The following is a 15,715-nucleotide window of genomic DNA, read 5'->3' as shown; positions in this document are numbered from 1 at the left end:
AGCAAAGTTTCAGGATACAAGATAAACATACAAAAATCAGCTAGATTCCTTTACAACAACAGAGAACCTCAAATAGGAAATCACCAAATCAATACCATTTACGATAGCCCACAAGAAGATAAAATACTTAGGAACAAACCCAACTAGAGATGTAAAAGACCTACAAAATGAAAACTACAAGACATTACTGCAAGAAACCAAAACAGACCTGCGTAAGTGGAAAAACATACCTTGCTCATGGATAGGTAGACTCAACATTGTGAATATGTCAATTCTACCCAAAGTGATCTACAGATACAATGCAATCCCGATCCAAATTCCACTGGCATTCTTTAATGAGATGGAGAAACAAATCACCAACTTCATATGGAAAGGGAAGAGGCATTGAATAAGTAAAGCATTACTCAAGAAAAAACTAAGTGGGAGGCCTCATACTACCTGATTTTAGAACCTGTTATACCGCCACGGTAGTCAAAACAGCCTTGTACTGATACAACAACAGATGCATAGACCAGTGGAATAGCATTGAGAATCCAGACATAAATTCATCCACCTATGAGCAACTGATATTTGACAAAGGCCCAAAGTTTGTTAATTGGGGAAAAGATAGTCTCTTTAACAAATGGTGCTGGGTAACTGGGTATCTGTCTGCAAAAAACTGAAACAAGACCCATACCTCACACCATGCACAAAAACTAATTCAAAATGGATCAAAGACTTAAATATAAAATCGAAAATGATAAAGATCATGGAAGAAAAAATAGGGACAATGCCAGGAGCCCTAATACATGGCATGGCATAAACACAATATGAACCATAAGTAACAATGCATAAGCACTAGAAGAGACTAGATAACTGCGAGCTTCTAAAAATCAAACACTTACACTCATCAAAAGACTTCACCAAGAGAGTAAAAAGACAACCTACAGACTGGGAAAAAATTTTTGGCTACGACAAATCCGATCAGCATCTGATCTCTAAAATCTAGAAGATACTGAAAACCTCAACAAGAAAAAGACAAATAACCCAATTAAAAAATGGGCAAAGGATACAAACAGGCACTTCACCCAAGAAGATATTCAGGAGGCTAACAGTCACATGAAGAAATGCTCACAATCACTAGCCATTAGAGAAATGCAGATCAAAAGTACAATGTGATATCATCTCACCCCAACAAGGCTAGCATTAATCCAAAAAATGCAAAATAATAAATGCTGGAGAAGTTGTGGACAGACTGGAACACTTATACGCTGTTGGTGGGAATGTAAAATGGTACAACCACCTTGGAAATTGACTTGGCGCTTCCTTAAAAAGCTAGAAATAGAAGTACCATACGATCCAGGTATCCCGCTCCTTCGAATATATCCTAGAGAAGTAAGAGCCATCACATGAATAGATATATGCACACCCATGTTCACTGCAGCACTGTTCACAATAGCAAAAAGATGGAAACAACTTAGATGCCCATCAACACACGAAAGGATAAACAAATTATGGTATATGTACGCAGTGGAATAGTACGCAATGATAAACAACAACGATGAAGCCGTGAAACATCTTATAACATGGAGGAATCTGGAAGGCACTATGCTGAGTGAATTCAGTCAGTCACAGAAGGACAAATATTGTGTAAGACCACTATTGTAAGAACTTAAGAGAAGGTTAAACACAGATGAAAACATTCTTTGATGGCTACGAGGGTGAGGAGGGTTATTCACTAACTAGATAGCAGACAAGTATTATGTTAGGTGAAGGGAAGGACAGCACACACTACACGGGAAGTCAGCACTACTGGACTAAACCAAAGCTAAGAAGTTTCCTGAATACAATCAAACACTTTGAGGGACACAGCAGCAGGGGTAGGGGTCTGGGGACCATGCTTTCAGGGGACATCTAGGTCAACTGGCATAACAAAGCTTATTAAGAACATGTTCTGCATCCTACTTTGGTAAGTGGCGTCTGGGGACTTAAAAGCTTGCAAGCGGCCATCTAAGATGCAGCAATTGGTCCCAACCCCCTGGAGTAAAGGAGAATGAAGAACACCAAAGACACAAGGAAAGTACTAGCCCAAGAGATAGAAAGGGCCACAAAACCAGAGACTTCATCAGCCTGAGACCAGAAGAACTAGATGGTGCCCAGCTACCACCAATGACCACCCTGACAGGGAACACAACAGAGAGTCCCAGATGGAGCAGGAGAAAGGTGGGCTGCAGAACTCAAACTGTAGTAAGAAGACCAGACTTAATGGTCTGACTGAGACTGGAGGAATCCCGGAAAGCGTGGCCCCTGGATTCTCTATCAGCCCAGAACTAAAACAATTTATGAGGCCAACTCTTCAGACAGGGATTGGACTGGACTTTGGGACATAAAGTGATACTCGTGAGGAGTGTGCCTCTTAACTCAAGTAGATACAAGAGACTAAACAGGCAGCTTCTGTCCGGAGGTGAGATGGGAAGGTAGAGAGGGTTAGGAACTGGTTGAATGGAAATGGGGAATCAGGGGTGGAAAGGAGGAGTGTGCTGTCACAGTATAGGGAGAGCAATTAGGGTCACATAACAATGTATGTATAAATTTTTGTATGGGAGACTAACTTGAAACATAAACTTTATCTAAACTACAACAATTTAAAAAAATGAAAAAAGAAGAAATCAAAAGACGCATTACATTGGGCAAATCTGCTGCAAAAGGCCTCTTCAAAGTGTTACAAAGCAAAGATGTCACCTTGAGGACTAAGGTGCACCTCACCCAAGCCACAGTATTTTCAACTGCCTCATATGCATGCGAAAGCCGGACAACGAACAAGGAAGACTGAAGAAGAACTGATGCATTTGATTCAAGGTGCTGGCAAAGAATACTGAATATATCACGGACTGCCAGAAGAATGAACAAATCTGTTATGGAAGAAGTACAGCCAGAATGCTCCTCAGAAGCGAAGATCGTGAGACTTTGTCTCATGTACTTTGGAGATGTTATCAGGAGGGACCAGTCCCTGGAGAAAGACATCATGCTTGGTAAAGTAGAGGGCGAGTGAAAAAGAAGACCCTCAACAAGATGGACTGACACACTGGCTGCAACAAAGGGCTCAAACACAGTAATGATTGTGAGGATGGCACGGGACCAGGCAGTGTTTCATTCTGTTGTATGCAGGGTTGCTGAGTCAGAACTGACTTGATGGCAACTAACAACAACAACAACGCAAATAAGGCATGTAAAACTTGCAGGGATTGGACACCGACTATACAGATAAGGTTCCTGTGGCCTATCAAGGGGATTGGTCAGTTTTGCCATCTTGCTAGGCTTAAAAGAGCCAATCCCACAGAGGCTGAGGGGGACCTCATTACCATAGAGAAGAAGAGCCAGGAGTGCACCCGGTCCTTTAGACCTGGGGTCCTTGCGCTAAGAACCTCCTAGACCCAGGAGAGAGCGCTAACGCTGAAGACTGCGAGAGACTACAAGAGATGGTAGCAAGAGCAGCAGCAGCAGGAGTGGTGAGAACCAGGAGACTGATGAAAGATGGCTGCAGTAGGGCTTGCTGACTCATGCAGCTAAAGAGCTATAACAGTTTCCTGAGCAGGGCCCAGCAGCAGAGGCCAAGAGCAAGGCCTGCCTAAGAGCACAGCCAAAAAGAAGCTGTCCTGATTGAAGAACTGTATCCTGAGTTGTTCCTGTTACTTTCAAGTGGATCGTGATCCTGAATTGTAACCTGTTTCTCCCCTAATAAACCTCATAATCATGAGTATGATCAGTGAGTTCTGTATGGCCATTGCAACGAATTATAGAACCCAGCAAAGAAGCAAAGAGTGTCGTGGGGAAGAGAGCGGACAGCTGGTGTCAGGACTGATGAAAAGGTTGGACAGTGGAGTTATGTCTGACCTCCGCCTCATAGGACTTAGCCTTGGGCTGATCTTGATGGTAATTCTCATCATCCCCTCTCCTAAATTTAGACAGGTTCTGACACTACTACCACCCTATTTTACCTCCCAACTTTGTCTACCAGCAAAAATCAATTATTTTAAGGCCTATCACAAAAACCTCTTTACTGTGACTTTGCTGCTCCCTCATCTGTGGTACCATAGCAACATATCCTACATTATATTTATCTGCTCATCTTTCATTATAGTTCTATATTAAACTCCTATCTAGTTGTAGGGATTGTGCATTATAGTGCAGTAGTTAAGAGTGCAGACTCTGAAGTCAAACTGTCCAAGTCAAGGCTCCAGAATTTATTAGTGGTAAAACTTGGAGAGTTTCAGTATCTGTTTCCTCATAAATGCGTGAATACATGAAAAGCTCTTAGAACAGTGCTTTGTACACAGTAAGCGCTCAATGAATGCTACTTATTATTATCTACTTATATAATCCATAATGAAAAAAGAGAGATTTTCTTTTGAAGAAAGAAATTTTCCTCCAAAAGCCATATGGGACTCAACCTGGGGCCTGTAAGCTGATGAATGGTAGGCAGGGGGGTCAGCAATGTCTTGCTAAGAAAATTAACATCTAGGGTATAAGAAGGATGAACACAGCAGGGGTTCTTCAACCTTTCTGGGAAGAGGGACCGTTTCTTTTCATTTTCCTACTGTCAATAAGTTTACCAGGGGAGGGACGGAAATGGTAGAAACAGCAGAGTCAAAATATTAAGAGCCTCAAATTCTCTGAGGCAGGAAGGGATTCATCATACTCACAGACCATTATGCCTTAGGTGAGGAAGCCAGTGCTGCTACCTGTGCACCCCTCCCTACCAGTATTCTAGGCTAATGTGAAGGGGGGTGAGGTGAGAGGGTGAAAGATGACCCCACTAGGGACTTGAGGATCCATGAGGATTTTCTGATCTACTGCCTGGGGACCCATGAGTTTGCAATATAACAATTTTAGGTAAATTTGGAAATACGGAAAACAAAACCAGATTTAGTTAAAACAGAGATTAAGAATAATTAAAAATTAGTGAAAAAACTAACTTTGCTCAAGTACAGCATACAGGAAAGTGCCCAGGTAGACAGAGGTTTCAATTCTGGTTCCACTTGTACTAGCAACATTACTTTGGACAAGCTTATGACACTCAAATTCCTTATCTGTACGATGGGATCAATAATTCTACCTTGCAGACCAGTTGGTTTTAAAGACTAGAAATAACGTATAAAGACACCTAACAGAGTATCAGGCACTTAATAGTGCTACTTTAATATTATCAATGATTTGATTTATAAATGTATTTCTTTCAATAGAGTACTCTCTACCAAGCTTAAGGTTTAATAATTTTTTTATAATAATTAAAAAAAAAACCATTAAATGGAAAAGTATGCAATTTTCTCTGCTATAGTTAAGTGTATCTATGGAAAAGGTGGTAAATTATTAGCAGGAAATTAACAACTTCATAAAAGGCAGTCTCATTCAAATAAGTATCTAACAAAGGATAGCAATTGTTGCATAGCATTCTTTGGACAGATTCTCTTACCTGGAGCTGAGCTTCACTCTTGGGATCCAGTGGTCTCTTATAAAGTAAATGTAGATATCCAGAGTCACAACTTCTTTCATTTTGTTCTCTGGCTTCTTCAACACCAGCAAAGCCCTCAAGTAAAGTTGTTTTCAGGGTACTTATATCACCATGAAGAGACTGGAAAAGGCACCAGAAGATTCTTATACAAAAAGTTGTATTTCCAAGAAATAAAAAATTTCTGTCTAGATCAAAGAAGGTGGTGTTTCTCAAATATTTAACATAATAAACATTGAAATATACTTAACAGTCATGTAAAAAAAAAAGTCACTGTTTGGAAAGAAAGATACTAATGTTTTTAAAAAATTTTTTTTTGTTCCTCATTAAAAAAATAACATTCTAATGATAGAAAACAAAGATAATAAGAAAAGTATTGACAGGATCCATAATAATCCCACTACCCAAAGACAGTCACTGCTAATGCCATGGAGAATTTTTTCTTTTCCAAACATGTTATTTAAGACCAGAGCTCTGGAATGAGACAGCCCAAACTGGGATCCTGGCACTACCACTAGCTAAATGGGAGACTTTGGGCAAATCACTTCACCTCTTTAAGCCTCTGTTTCCTCACTTGCAAAACAGAGATAAGCGATACTACCCACCGCACAGGGAAGTTATGGGGATTCAATGAGATAATACAGGGAAAGTGTTGAGCACAGTGCCTGGTACACAGTAAGCAGTAACTAATACTAACACAGCAAATAATATCATTAACAAAAAATATTTGATAGTTTTATGCTACATATGCTCTTAAAATTTCTGCTTTTTTTACCTAGCATTGTAAGACACAGTAAATTTTCAAATGTACCTGTTACAGATTGAATTATGTCCCCAAAAAACAGGTGCTGTAAATCCTACTATACCTGTGGTTATAATCCCACTTGGGAATAGGGTTTTCTTTGTTATGTTAATGAGGTAGTATTAGTATAAAGTGTGTCTTAAATCAATGTCTCCTGAGATATGTAAGAGCAGAGTAAGCAGGCAGCAAGTAGAGCAGAGATGGGGGAAGACAGATGCCAAGCCACATGAAGATCACCAATGAACCAAGGAATAAGGACTTTCCCCCAGAGCCAACAGAGAAAGCCTTCCTCTAGAGACAGTGCCCTGAATTTGACTTCTAGCCTCCTAAACTGTGAGAAAATTTGTTTGTTAAGGCTACCCACTTGTGGTATTTATGTTATAGCAGCACTAGATAAGTAAGACAGTATCTAAACTAAATTAGCAATTAAAATAAACTTTTATAGAATGCCCAATATGTGCCAATTGGGTAGAAACTATTGTTATCCCACTTTACAGATAAAAAAACTAAAACAGAGTAGCTAGATGAATTTACCCAAAGGCACATGATTCACTCAGTGTTGAAGGCAGGATCTGAACTCAGGCATTCCTAGGTAAATTACTTATCCACATAAAAACGACACTGGTGGACCCTGAAGAGATAAAGTATAAATACCCCTGGAGTACTAAGAGAACAAATTTTTAAGATGTTAATTCAAGTCAAGAAAAATGGCAATAAACACAAACCTCTGTCGTCTCTTTAATCTCCAAAAGAAAGGTGTGCAAGTCATCTGATTCTGTTCGCAGCATCTTCATCTCCTCAGAAGTGCCCACTTGAAAACAGGCTTTGGAAGTCCGGGCTTTCAGCTCTTCCAACTCCTTTTGAAAGTGTGCAATCTGTAGAATCCACAAATAAAGAAACTACTCAGTCTTACCGGCCAAGCAGTAATGCCACTGCTACTAGATTTACTCATGGCACTGACTCCTGGGATAGACCAAGCTTCAATGGGAGAATAAGGTGGTCATTAGGAGTCTACACTCAGAACCATTAACTCTCATGGTCAGAGCTACTGCTGAGAAACATCTGCAGGATACACATTTACCTCCTCCCCGATTCCAGCCATCACAGGATCTGACTCTTTCCACTGATGTCCCTGCTTTTCTGAAACCGGAGGCTGAAGTGCTTTCGCCTGAAACAGAAGGCAGAAGGTTTAAGAGTGCATCCTATACTCCAAGTTATGGCTTCTTGAAGCAATATATCAGTGCCTGTCAGAGGTAACTGCACTCTCATAATACAGTCATGGTTCCATCATTCATTCTTTGGAACACATTTTTACTGGATACCCATTTTGTATTGACCCATTCTAGACATCAGAGAAAGTGGTGAGCAATAAATAAAGGCCCTACTCTCATGGAATTTATCTCCTACTATGGCAAGATGGAAAATAAAAAGTAAACTAGTCAGATAACTGCAGCTGCTGATAAGTGGTATGAAAAAAATCAGCAGGAAAACATAAAGAGAATAAAAGGGGACACTACTTCAGTGAGATGGCTGAGAAAGTCCTCGCTCAGGGTGACATCTGAACTGAGACCTGATGGAATACGGGACAAAGCTATGAAAAGATCTGGGGGAAGCACCTTCCAGGCTGCGAGAAGAGCAGTGCAAAGAATTTGAGACAGGAAAGACCTTGGCATGTTCCAGGCAAAGACAGTAAATGTGGTTACGGTGAAATCAGGGAGTGAGCGGAAGAAGATGGGAATGCAGGGGCAGGTTGTGCAAGGCCACGATAAGGAGTCTGGATTTTATTCTAAGTGTGTTGGAAAGCTAATGGAGTTTTAGTAGAGTTTAAACTACAGTTTATGTTTTTAAAAGATCACTCTCGCTGCTGTGTATGGCATGGATGACGGTGAGAGGTAGGGGCAGAAGTAGGGACACTAGTCAGGAGGCTAACTAGGTGAGAGATGATGACGACTTGAAATAGGATGCTGGCAGGGAAGACAGAGGCATGGATTTACAATATATGATACATCAGAGGGAAGAAGTGACAAGACCTTCTGTTCGGCTGGATGAGGGGAGGTGCTGCTAAAGAAAAGAGAGGAATCTAGGATGGCTCCTCAGTTTGGAGCTTGAATACCTGGTTTGGTAGGGCTACTTACTAAGATGAGGATACTAGAAAAAGAATGGATTCTAGGGGGACAGAAATAAAAAATTCTGTTTTAAAGATGTTATAATCTGAGATGCCTTTCAGACTAGTTGATACAAACAACAATAAACATGAAAGAGGTTTTAGACCGCATAAACATTTTTTAAAACAGCAAACATCTATTAAACAAATACCATGTGCCATGCGTTATGCCAAAAGCTAGAAGTGTTAACTGAGCATTCAATGTGACTAGGGGAAGAGACACAAGGAAAAGATATGACTTCTATTCTCAAGGCACTCAAATAATTAGGTGGGCAACTGACAAAAAAATTCTCTTTAAGCTACACTATCAAAATAAACTGAAGTGATGAATTGCAGATCTAAATATGAAAAGTAAAATAATAAAGCTTTTAAAGGAAAATATCTTTTTGATCTTGCAATAAGAAATGACTGCTAAAAAGGTCGCAAAAAGTACTAATCATTAAAAAAAACTGATATACTGAACTATATTATTACTAAAAAACTTATATTCGTCAAAAGAAACCACAAAGAGAATGAAAAGGCAATTCACAGAGTAAGAAAGCACCCACACATTCAAGGAACTAATATCCAGAATATACAAAGAACTCTCATGAATCATTAAGAAAAAGACAGATGATCCAATAGAAAAATGGACAAAAGATGTGAACAGACATTTCATAAAAGAAGATAACCAAATGGCCAATAATGATATTTTTTAAATGTTCAATTTTGCATCATCAGGGAAATATAAATTAAAGCCACAAAACACAAGATGTAGAACAGCTGGAACTGTCATACAGTGCTGGTGGAAATTTACTAAGGAGGAATTACATGCATACTCTATAACCCAGCAATTCCACTCTTAGATATATGCCCAACAGAAACGCATACATTGTTCAAAGACATGACCTAGAATGTTCAAAGCAACACAATTCATAATAGCCTAAAACTGGAAACTACTCAAATGCCCATCAAAGTTGAATGAATAATTGTGATACAGTCACACGATGAAATTGCATATATCAACAATTTGGTATGGGTAAATCTCATAAACATAACAATGAGCAAAAACAGTCAGATACAAGAGTATGTACTGTAGGATTCCATTTAATGGAAGGTACAAACAGGCTAAACTAATCTATGCTGTTAGAAATCAACTGGGCATTTACTTTTGGTGAAGGTAGTGATGAGAAGGGGACACAAGGGGGAACTCTTGGGTCCTGGTAATGTTTTATTTCTGGATCTGGGTGCTGGTTACCAAAGTTTGTTCAGTTGGTGACAATTCATTGAGCTGAATGCATATCACGTGTGTACTTTTTCTATGTGTATTATACATAAAAATAAATAAATAAAAGAAATTGAGATGGTATGGGAACTCAGTGAAATCTATCCAGTGCCCTAGGATTGAGATCCAATAATCTAGGACCCTCCATAATAACCCAGGTAAGTTCAGGAATCAGAAGAGAAAAAGACTTCTAAGACTTCAGGGTGGAGATTAATGCTTTTTAGGAGTACATATTATAAATATCCAACCTTCACACTTTGGTATTTCTCATCACATACTCCTAAATACTATTTCAAAGGTCTAAATTCTAAATCGTGAAAATCCATTTTATAAACAGATATGCTTGGGGCAGTGAACAAACACAAGCATTGTAAGCTGAATTTAAACACACCTGGGGAGAACCTGACTTGGCCACTGGAGGGGTAATCCTGGGTGACTTCTGTACCATTGAGAATGCTGGAGTCGGACTGCCCTGAGCAGATCGTCCTGTGAGAATAAGCAGTCAGTCAAAACAGACAGGATTTGTTCCCAGTACTTTTCCCATCACAAATGTCCTTTCCCCAAATCTAAGAAAACAAGTTACTGATTGTCCCTCATCCCCTTTTATGACCTTTGTAGTCTAGAGTGTTGTCTACCAGTTGTGTTAGCCTCTGTTCCAAGATAACTGAAAAACACGGGTTAGATTTTTAAACATGAAACCCTTTTACAAAGCAGATAAAACTGAAGTGCCTCTGGTAACAGGTATGTGTATCTATGTGCAGGGCCCAGAAACCTGGTCATTTGGTCCACCCTTACTCCCCACAGAGGCTCCTGATGCACCTCTGAGAACTGGAAAACAAAGTTTTAAAACCACTAGAACAATAATCCCCATCATCTTGTAAGAAGTCACAGGGTCTTCAGGACCCTCCTGGAAGTCTTTCAGACAAGTCTCACCCTACTGTGCATTAAAATCACCTAGGCAGCTTTTAAAAAACACACCAAAAAGCCATACCTAAGCCTTATCCCCAGAGTCTGATTAAATTGTTAAGAGTGTGTGTTAGGGAGTAATTCTAGTGTGCAATTGGCACTGAGATCCAATAATCTAGGACCCTCCATACTAAAGGTAATGGAGGTAGGGAGAATTGAGTGGTGTGCAATGGAAAGGGAGAAATTATATGTACTTTGTGGTTCAAGTTTTATCTCCCAAACAGTAAAGAGATGTGAAATGACTAAGGCAAAGCTTCTTCATTTTTTGGGTCGAAGAAAAATGCCTTCCAGATTCTGATAAAAACCATGGGCCCTGGAATGAAGAGGTTTTGGCAAATTTCACAAGGCAGTCCTTTCTCCTGGGTGACAAGAGAAGATTTCAGGAATTTCAATAGCTCAATGCTTGTTCAATATTATCAAAATAATATTTGACACTCAAAAACCAAATGGCTACCCCAAAACTTCACGCCAGGTATTATCCCTGGCACTCATGAAACTAACCAACTTAAAAGCTGTGAGGGATCTAGCAGACACCACCTTAACCATGTGAGCACCTAGGTCCGGAGAAACGGAAGGCATGTGCTGCTAAGGTGATACACATGACCTACGTGGCATCACTGCCAAAAATGTTTAATCTAAATCTAATCATGTGGAAACAAGCAAATCCAAACTGAAGGACAGTCTGCAAAACCATATTTCCATTCTTGGTGGTTATTTGATAGTCTTTTTGCTTACAGTAAGTATGAGTGTGAAAATATAAATACAGTAGCCAGAGGCAACAAGCATTAGTCACTGCAAACCCTTTTTCTTCTATGCACCTTAATGAATTGTTCTGTAACTGCCCTTCATGCACAGCAGGCTTTATCTGAAGATAAGTAACTAACCACAAGATATCTTCTTTGAATCATCAAGTACACTTATCTCCACGAGGAATATCAGAGAAACAAGCATGGTAGTACTAAGCCACTGCAAATCCTCCCAATTTAGAGTCTGCAAATCATAGCACATTAGTGTGAGATACAGGGAGCAAGAAAAAATAATCTTGTCTAACTATTTTGGCTAGGATTCTTAACGACTTTGAAAAATGTTAATCTGAGACTACAGGACTGAGTTCTAAAGCTGGTTGCTTAAAATGATACCTGCTGCCGAGGGAGAGACTGTGGGCTTTAATGTCACGGAACTGGATGGTGCTGAGAGAGGCGTGGGGTGGCTGAGGGACCCAGAGGAACCTGTCTTTGAGGCAGGAGAGAATGGCAGCATCGAGGGTGTGCTCTGTGAGCTATTAACAGGAGCAGAGGTAGCCACAGCAGTAAACCTGAAAATGGAAAATGGCAGCCAAGAATGCATCAGAACAGCCTTCTGTAAGATTCTTTCACTTGGGTCATGAGCAATGTCATCATAAGATATCTTACTACCCATGCCTTTTTGCCCTCATGAAACGTAAACATTATTATAAAAGGTGAAAGTTGTAAGAAAGCATTTATCGTATTGTCTGCTTGTTTAGGAATGAATTATTCAACTAAAATATCAAGTAAGTACTTAACGTGAGGATGAAACTAAGTTTACCATGATGTTGTTACGTGCCATCGAGTCAATTACAACTCATACCAAAACTAAAACCCACCACCAAGTCAACTCCAACTCACAGTGACCCTATACAACAGAGTAGAACTGCCTCATAGGGTTTCCAAGGCTGTAAATCTTTACAAAAGCAGACTGCCTCATCTTTCTTCTGCAGAGCAGGTGGTGGGTTCAAACTGCCAACCTTTCAGTTAGCAGCTGAGTAGTTTAACCACCGTGCAACCAGGGCTCACAGGGTTTCCTAGGTCTTTTCTCCCACGGAGTCACTGGTGGGTTTGAACAACCAACCTTCTAATTAGCAGCTGAGCACTTTAACCATTGTGTCACTAGGACTCCTTGTTTATCATGATAGGAAATACTTATTTTCTATTCTATCAACCTGAGTTAAAAAAAAAAAAAAGGTGGCGTGAGACTCAATAATGCTTAGGGGAGCTTACTGTATTTTTACGCAAATAACGGGCACCTTCTATGTCTATTTGCCAACCATGCCCTCCCCCTCCCCCTGCAAGGTATCTTCATAAGTACTGCCTTTCCAATTATTTTTTACATGTTGTTGTAAAAAAAAAAAAAAAATTAGCATAGTGCACTTATGAAAATACCTCATGGGCGGAGGGCGAGGTTGGCAAACAAATGTAGAAAGTGCACGTTATTTGAGTAAAAATACAGTAGTACTTTGTCTTTTGCCAAAGAAATTATTAAGCATTCATTTTGGGGGATGATTGCTGTTGCTCCTGTTGCTGTCATTGTTACTGCTAATGTTAAATCAGCACACAGAGAGCCACTTCATCCTAATGTCTGCATAGTGTTGCGTTTTCTGGCTGCACCATAATGTATTTGACCAGTTAACTAATGCTGGATATTTATATTCTAACACTCAACCTGATCTTTTGCTCTTTAGGTAGAACTGACTCAACATTCCTATTGGACCGTAAGCATCCCAAAGATGACAACCTGCTTTCCTCTTCCTTTCTCACTCCCTAGAAGCAATCCACCAGCCACTCCTTGGAAACCTTAAACTTTGGAAATCCTACGGGACAGTTCTACTCTGTCCTATAGGGTTGCTATGAGTTGGAATCGACTTGATTTCAACAGGTTTGGTTTTGGGTTTCGGTAGTGAAAAAAGGTGGTAGTATTTATTACCCTCAATGTTATCTTGGTAAGGGTTACAGGATAAAGGGGATTACGTCCCTCAAGAAGCTTATATTCTAGTGGGGAGAACACAGTAAGCGGATAAAGAATAAATAAGATATGAGTGATAAGGCAGGACCCAGATCTAGAGGAAACTGTATACCATGCTAAAGAGTTTGGATTGTATCCAAAGGGCAACGAGAAGCCAATGGAGACTGTCAGGCAGAAGAGTGACCTGATGTGTTTGCAATTTCACAAGATCACTTCAGTGGCTGTGCAGTAAATAGCTTAGAGAGAGTGGACACAAGGGGATAAAAAGACTACAAGGTATTTATTTCCCTTACAAGATGTATACTCTTTATTACTTCACTTTTAAAAATCAGGATATCTCCTACATTTGTAATCTGAAAAAGCAAAGCAAATATTGAAATACGGACCTCTAATAATTAAAAAAAAAAAATTCTAACTAAGAGACTCTTCTGGACTCCAACCACTGACAAAATGCAAACCTTTTACGTTGTTTGAATTTTTACCATTTCCAAGTATTACTTTGGAAAAAAGAAAAAGAGAAACTCTAGTTACAGTGACTCTACTTCTAGTGAATAACATGCAGCATTTCTACTTATCCTACAGAAGAATCAAACCTCCTTTAAAAGCTACTTACTTTTCACTAAGGTTGGCTTTGACTGCAGAGGCTGAAGGTGGGAAGGAGGACTTCATTCCTATGTTTGGCATAGATATACTTGGCACTGGCGTGCTTTCCAGGGTAGGTTTAAAACTTGATGACCCGAAGGAGAATGAAACAGCTGATGGTGCCATAGGAGATGCCACAGGGGTGGGGGCTAGAGGGGTTTTAGAAGGAGGAGCAAAAGAGAAGGTCGGTGCACCAGAGCCCAGGGTTGGTTTAGAATTGTCTGATGCAACGGAATGTGGAGGGGGTTCCCCAGTGACAGAAGCAGATGACTTCAAGGATGAAGAACCAAAGGAGAACACGGCAGAAGCTCCAACAGCAGACGGCAAAGAGAAGGTGGAGGTGGAAGCAGTGGGTAATGCAGGTGGAACAGAAGTAGGAGCTGCAGCTGCTGAAGCATCAATCTTTTGTGGGGCTTGAGAGGAGGTTGGGGTTGTGGGAGTACTTCCTGCAATGAAAAAGATGGAGAAAGAGGAAGGAAGAAGTTAACACTGTAACAGTGGCAGTCCACATAACAGAGAGCAAGCAGAAAAGGGTTTATGGTAGAATGAAGGCAGAAATGGTCCTAGTTCAAGAAGCAAAAAACAAGGGAACAGAGTTGATCTTGGACTTTACGTAGCAAGAATTCCATGACTGATGTATAAAATTTTGAAAGGAAATGGGAAAAGACATTAGCTGGCTAAAGAGGACTTCATGGGCCCCCAATTTAGTAAGATGGAAATACACCACACGTCTTAATGTTATTGTGGTATCACAAAACAATGAAGAGTAAGTCACTGCAACATTTCATTAACAATCAAGAAAAGGTCTTGATTCAGACCTCCGCCTCATAGTATTCACTAAAAGCAATTCCAGATGAATTAAAGACACGTATGTGCAAAAGCACATATAGACATATATCTCAAAACAAAGGAGGCAAAAAGTGAATTGATGTATTTGTTAAGTATCTGAGAATCTAACAACTTGATAAATTTAGAAGCTTTAAAAAAACCACAAAAAGATTAAGATTTGACTCAGTAAAAACATAGTTATTTAGATATGATAATTAAAAAGTAAATGAACTAACAAAAAGCTGCAGCAAATGACAAACAATATCTATTTTATATATTAAAAAAAATTCATACACATTGAGATAAAAAATTTCGGGCCAATAATTGATGTAAACTAGAAGCCTAATTGACAAAAACAAACTATATTCAATCTAATTAAAGAAATGCAAATTTAAATGAAGTATATTTTTGAATGTCCTCTAAATCATCAAAATTTAAATATATATAACCTCAATGTCTGAAAAGGTACAATGAATCTTGAACTTCTTATCACTAGGGGTTATCTAATTTAGCACAGTCTTTTTAAGAAAACATTTTGTCATTATGTCCAAAAATCATTAAAAAATGGACTCAGTAACCTCACTTCTAAGAATAAAGTCTATGAAAATAATCTAAAAAGTGAAAAAGGATATAAGAACAAACACATTTTGTACAACTCAAAATAATAAAAATTATTCAATGGAATATTAAGCACTCATTCTTCTATATGAGTCATGAAGATCACATAAGAACCTGAGAAATACTTACAGCTGAAATTAAAAACCAGCTACCAGTGATGTACACGTTATGACTACAACTATG

General features: G+C 39.4%; 1 protein-coding gene across 1 annotated transcript in view; it reads right to left on the bottom strand.

Moving 5' to 3' along the window:
* Positions 1 to 15,715, bottom strand: part of NUP214 (nucleoporin 214) — a 109,005-nt gene that overhangs the window by 75,325 nt on the left and 17,965 nt on the right. Inside the window, exons 12-17 of the mRNA XM_023730817.1 lie at positions 14,058 to 14,532; positions 11,824 to 11,999; positions 10,110 to 10,204; positions 7,372 to 7,458; positions 7,016 to 7,165; positions 5,453 to 5,611 (exon numbers count right to left, since the gene is read on the bottom strand). Coding sequence (XP_023586585.1) covers positions 5,453 to 5,611; positions 7,016 to 7,165; positions 7,372 to 7,458; positions 10,110 to 10,204; positions 11,824 to 11,999; positions 14,058 to 14,532 — 1,142 coding nt within the window. The remainder of the gene's footprint in view (positions 1 to 5,452; positions 5,612 to 7,015; positions 7,166 to 7,371; positions 7,459 to 10,109; positions 10,205 to 11,823; positions 12,000 to 14,057; positions 14,533 to 15,715) is intronic.

This window comes from Trichechus manatus, unplaced genomic scaffold, assembly GCF_000243295.1.
Source record: "Trichechus manatus latirostris isolate Lorelei unplaced genomic scaffold, TriManLat1.0 scaffold00038, whole genome shotgun sequence".
Taxonomy (NCBI): domain Eukaryota; kingdom Metazoa; phylum Chordata; class Mammalia; order Sirenia; family Trichechidae; genus Trichechus; species Trichechus manatus.
The sequence above is the reverse complement of the archived record's forward strand: the minus strand, read 5'-3'. Positions and strand labels throughout refer to the sequence as shown.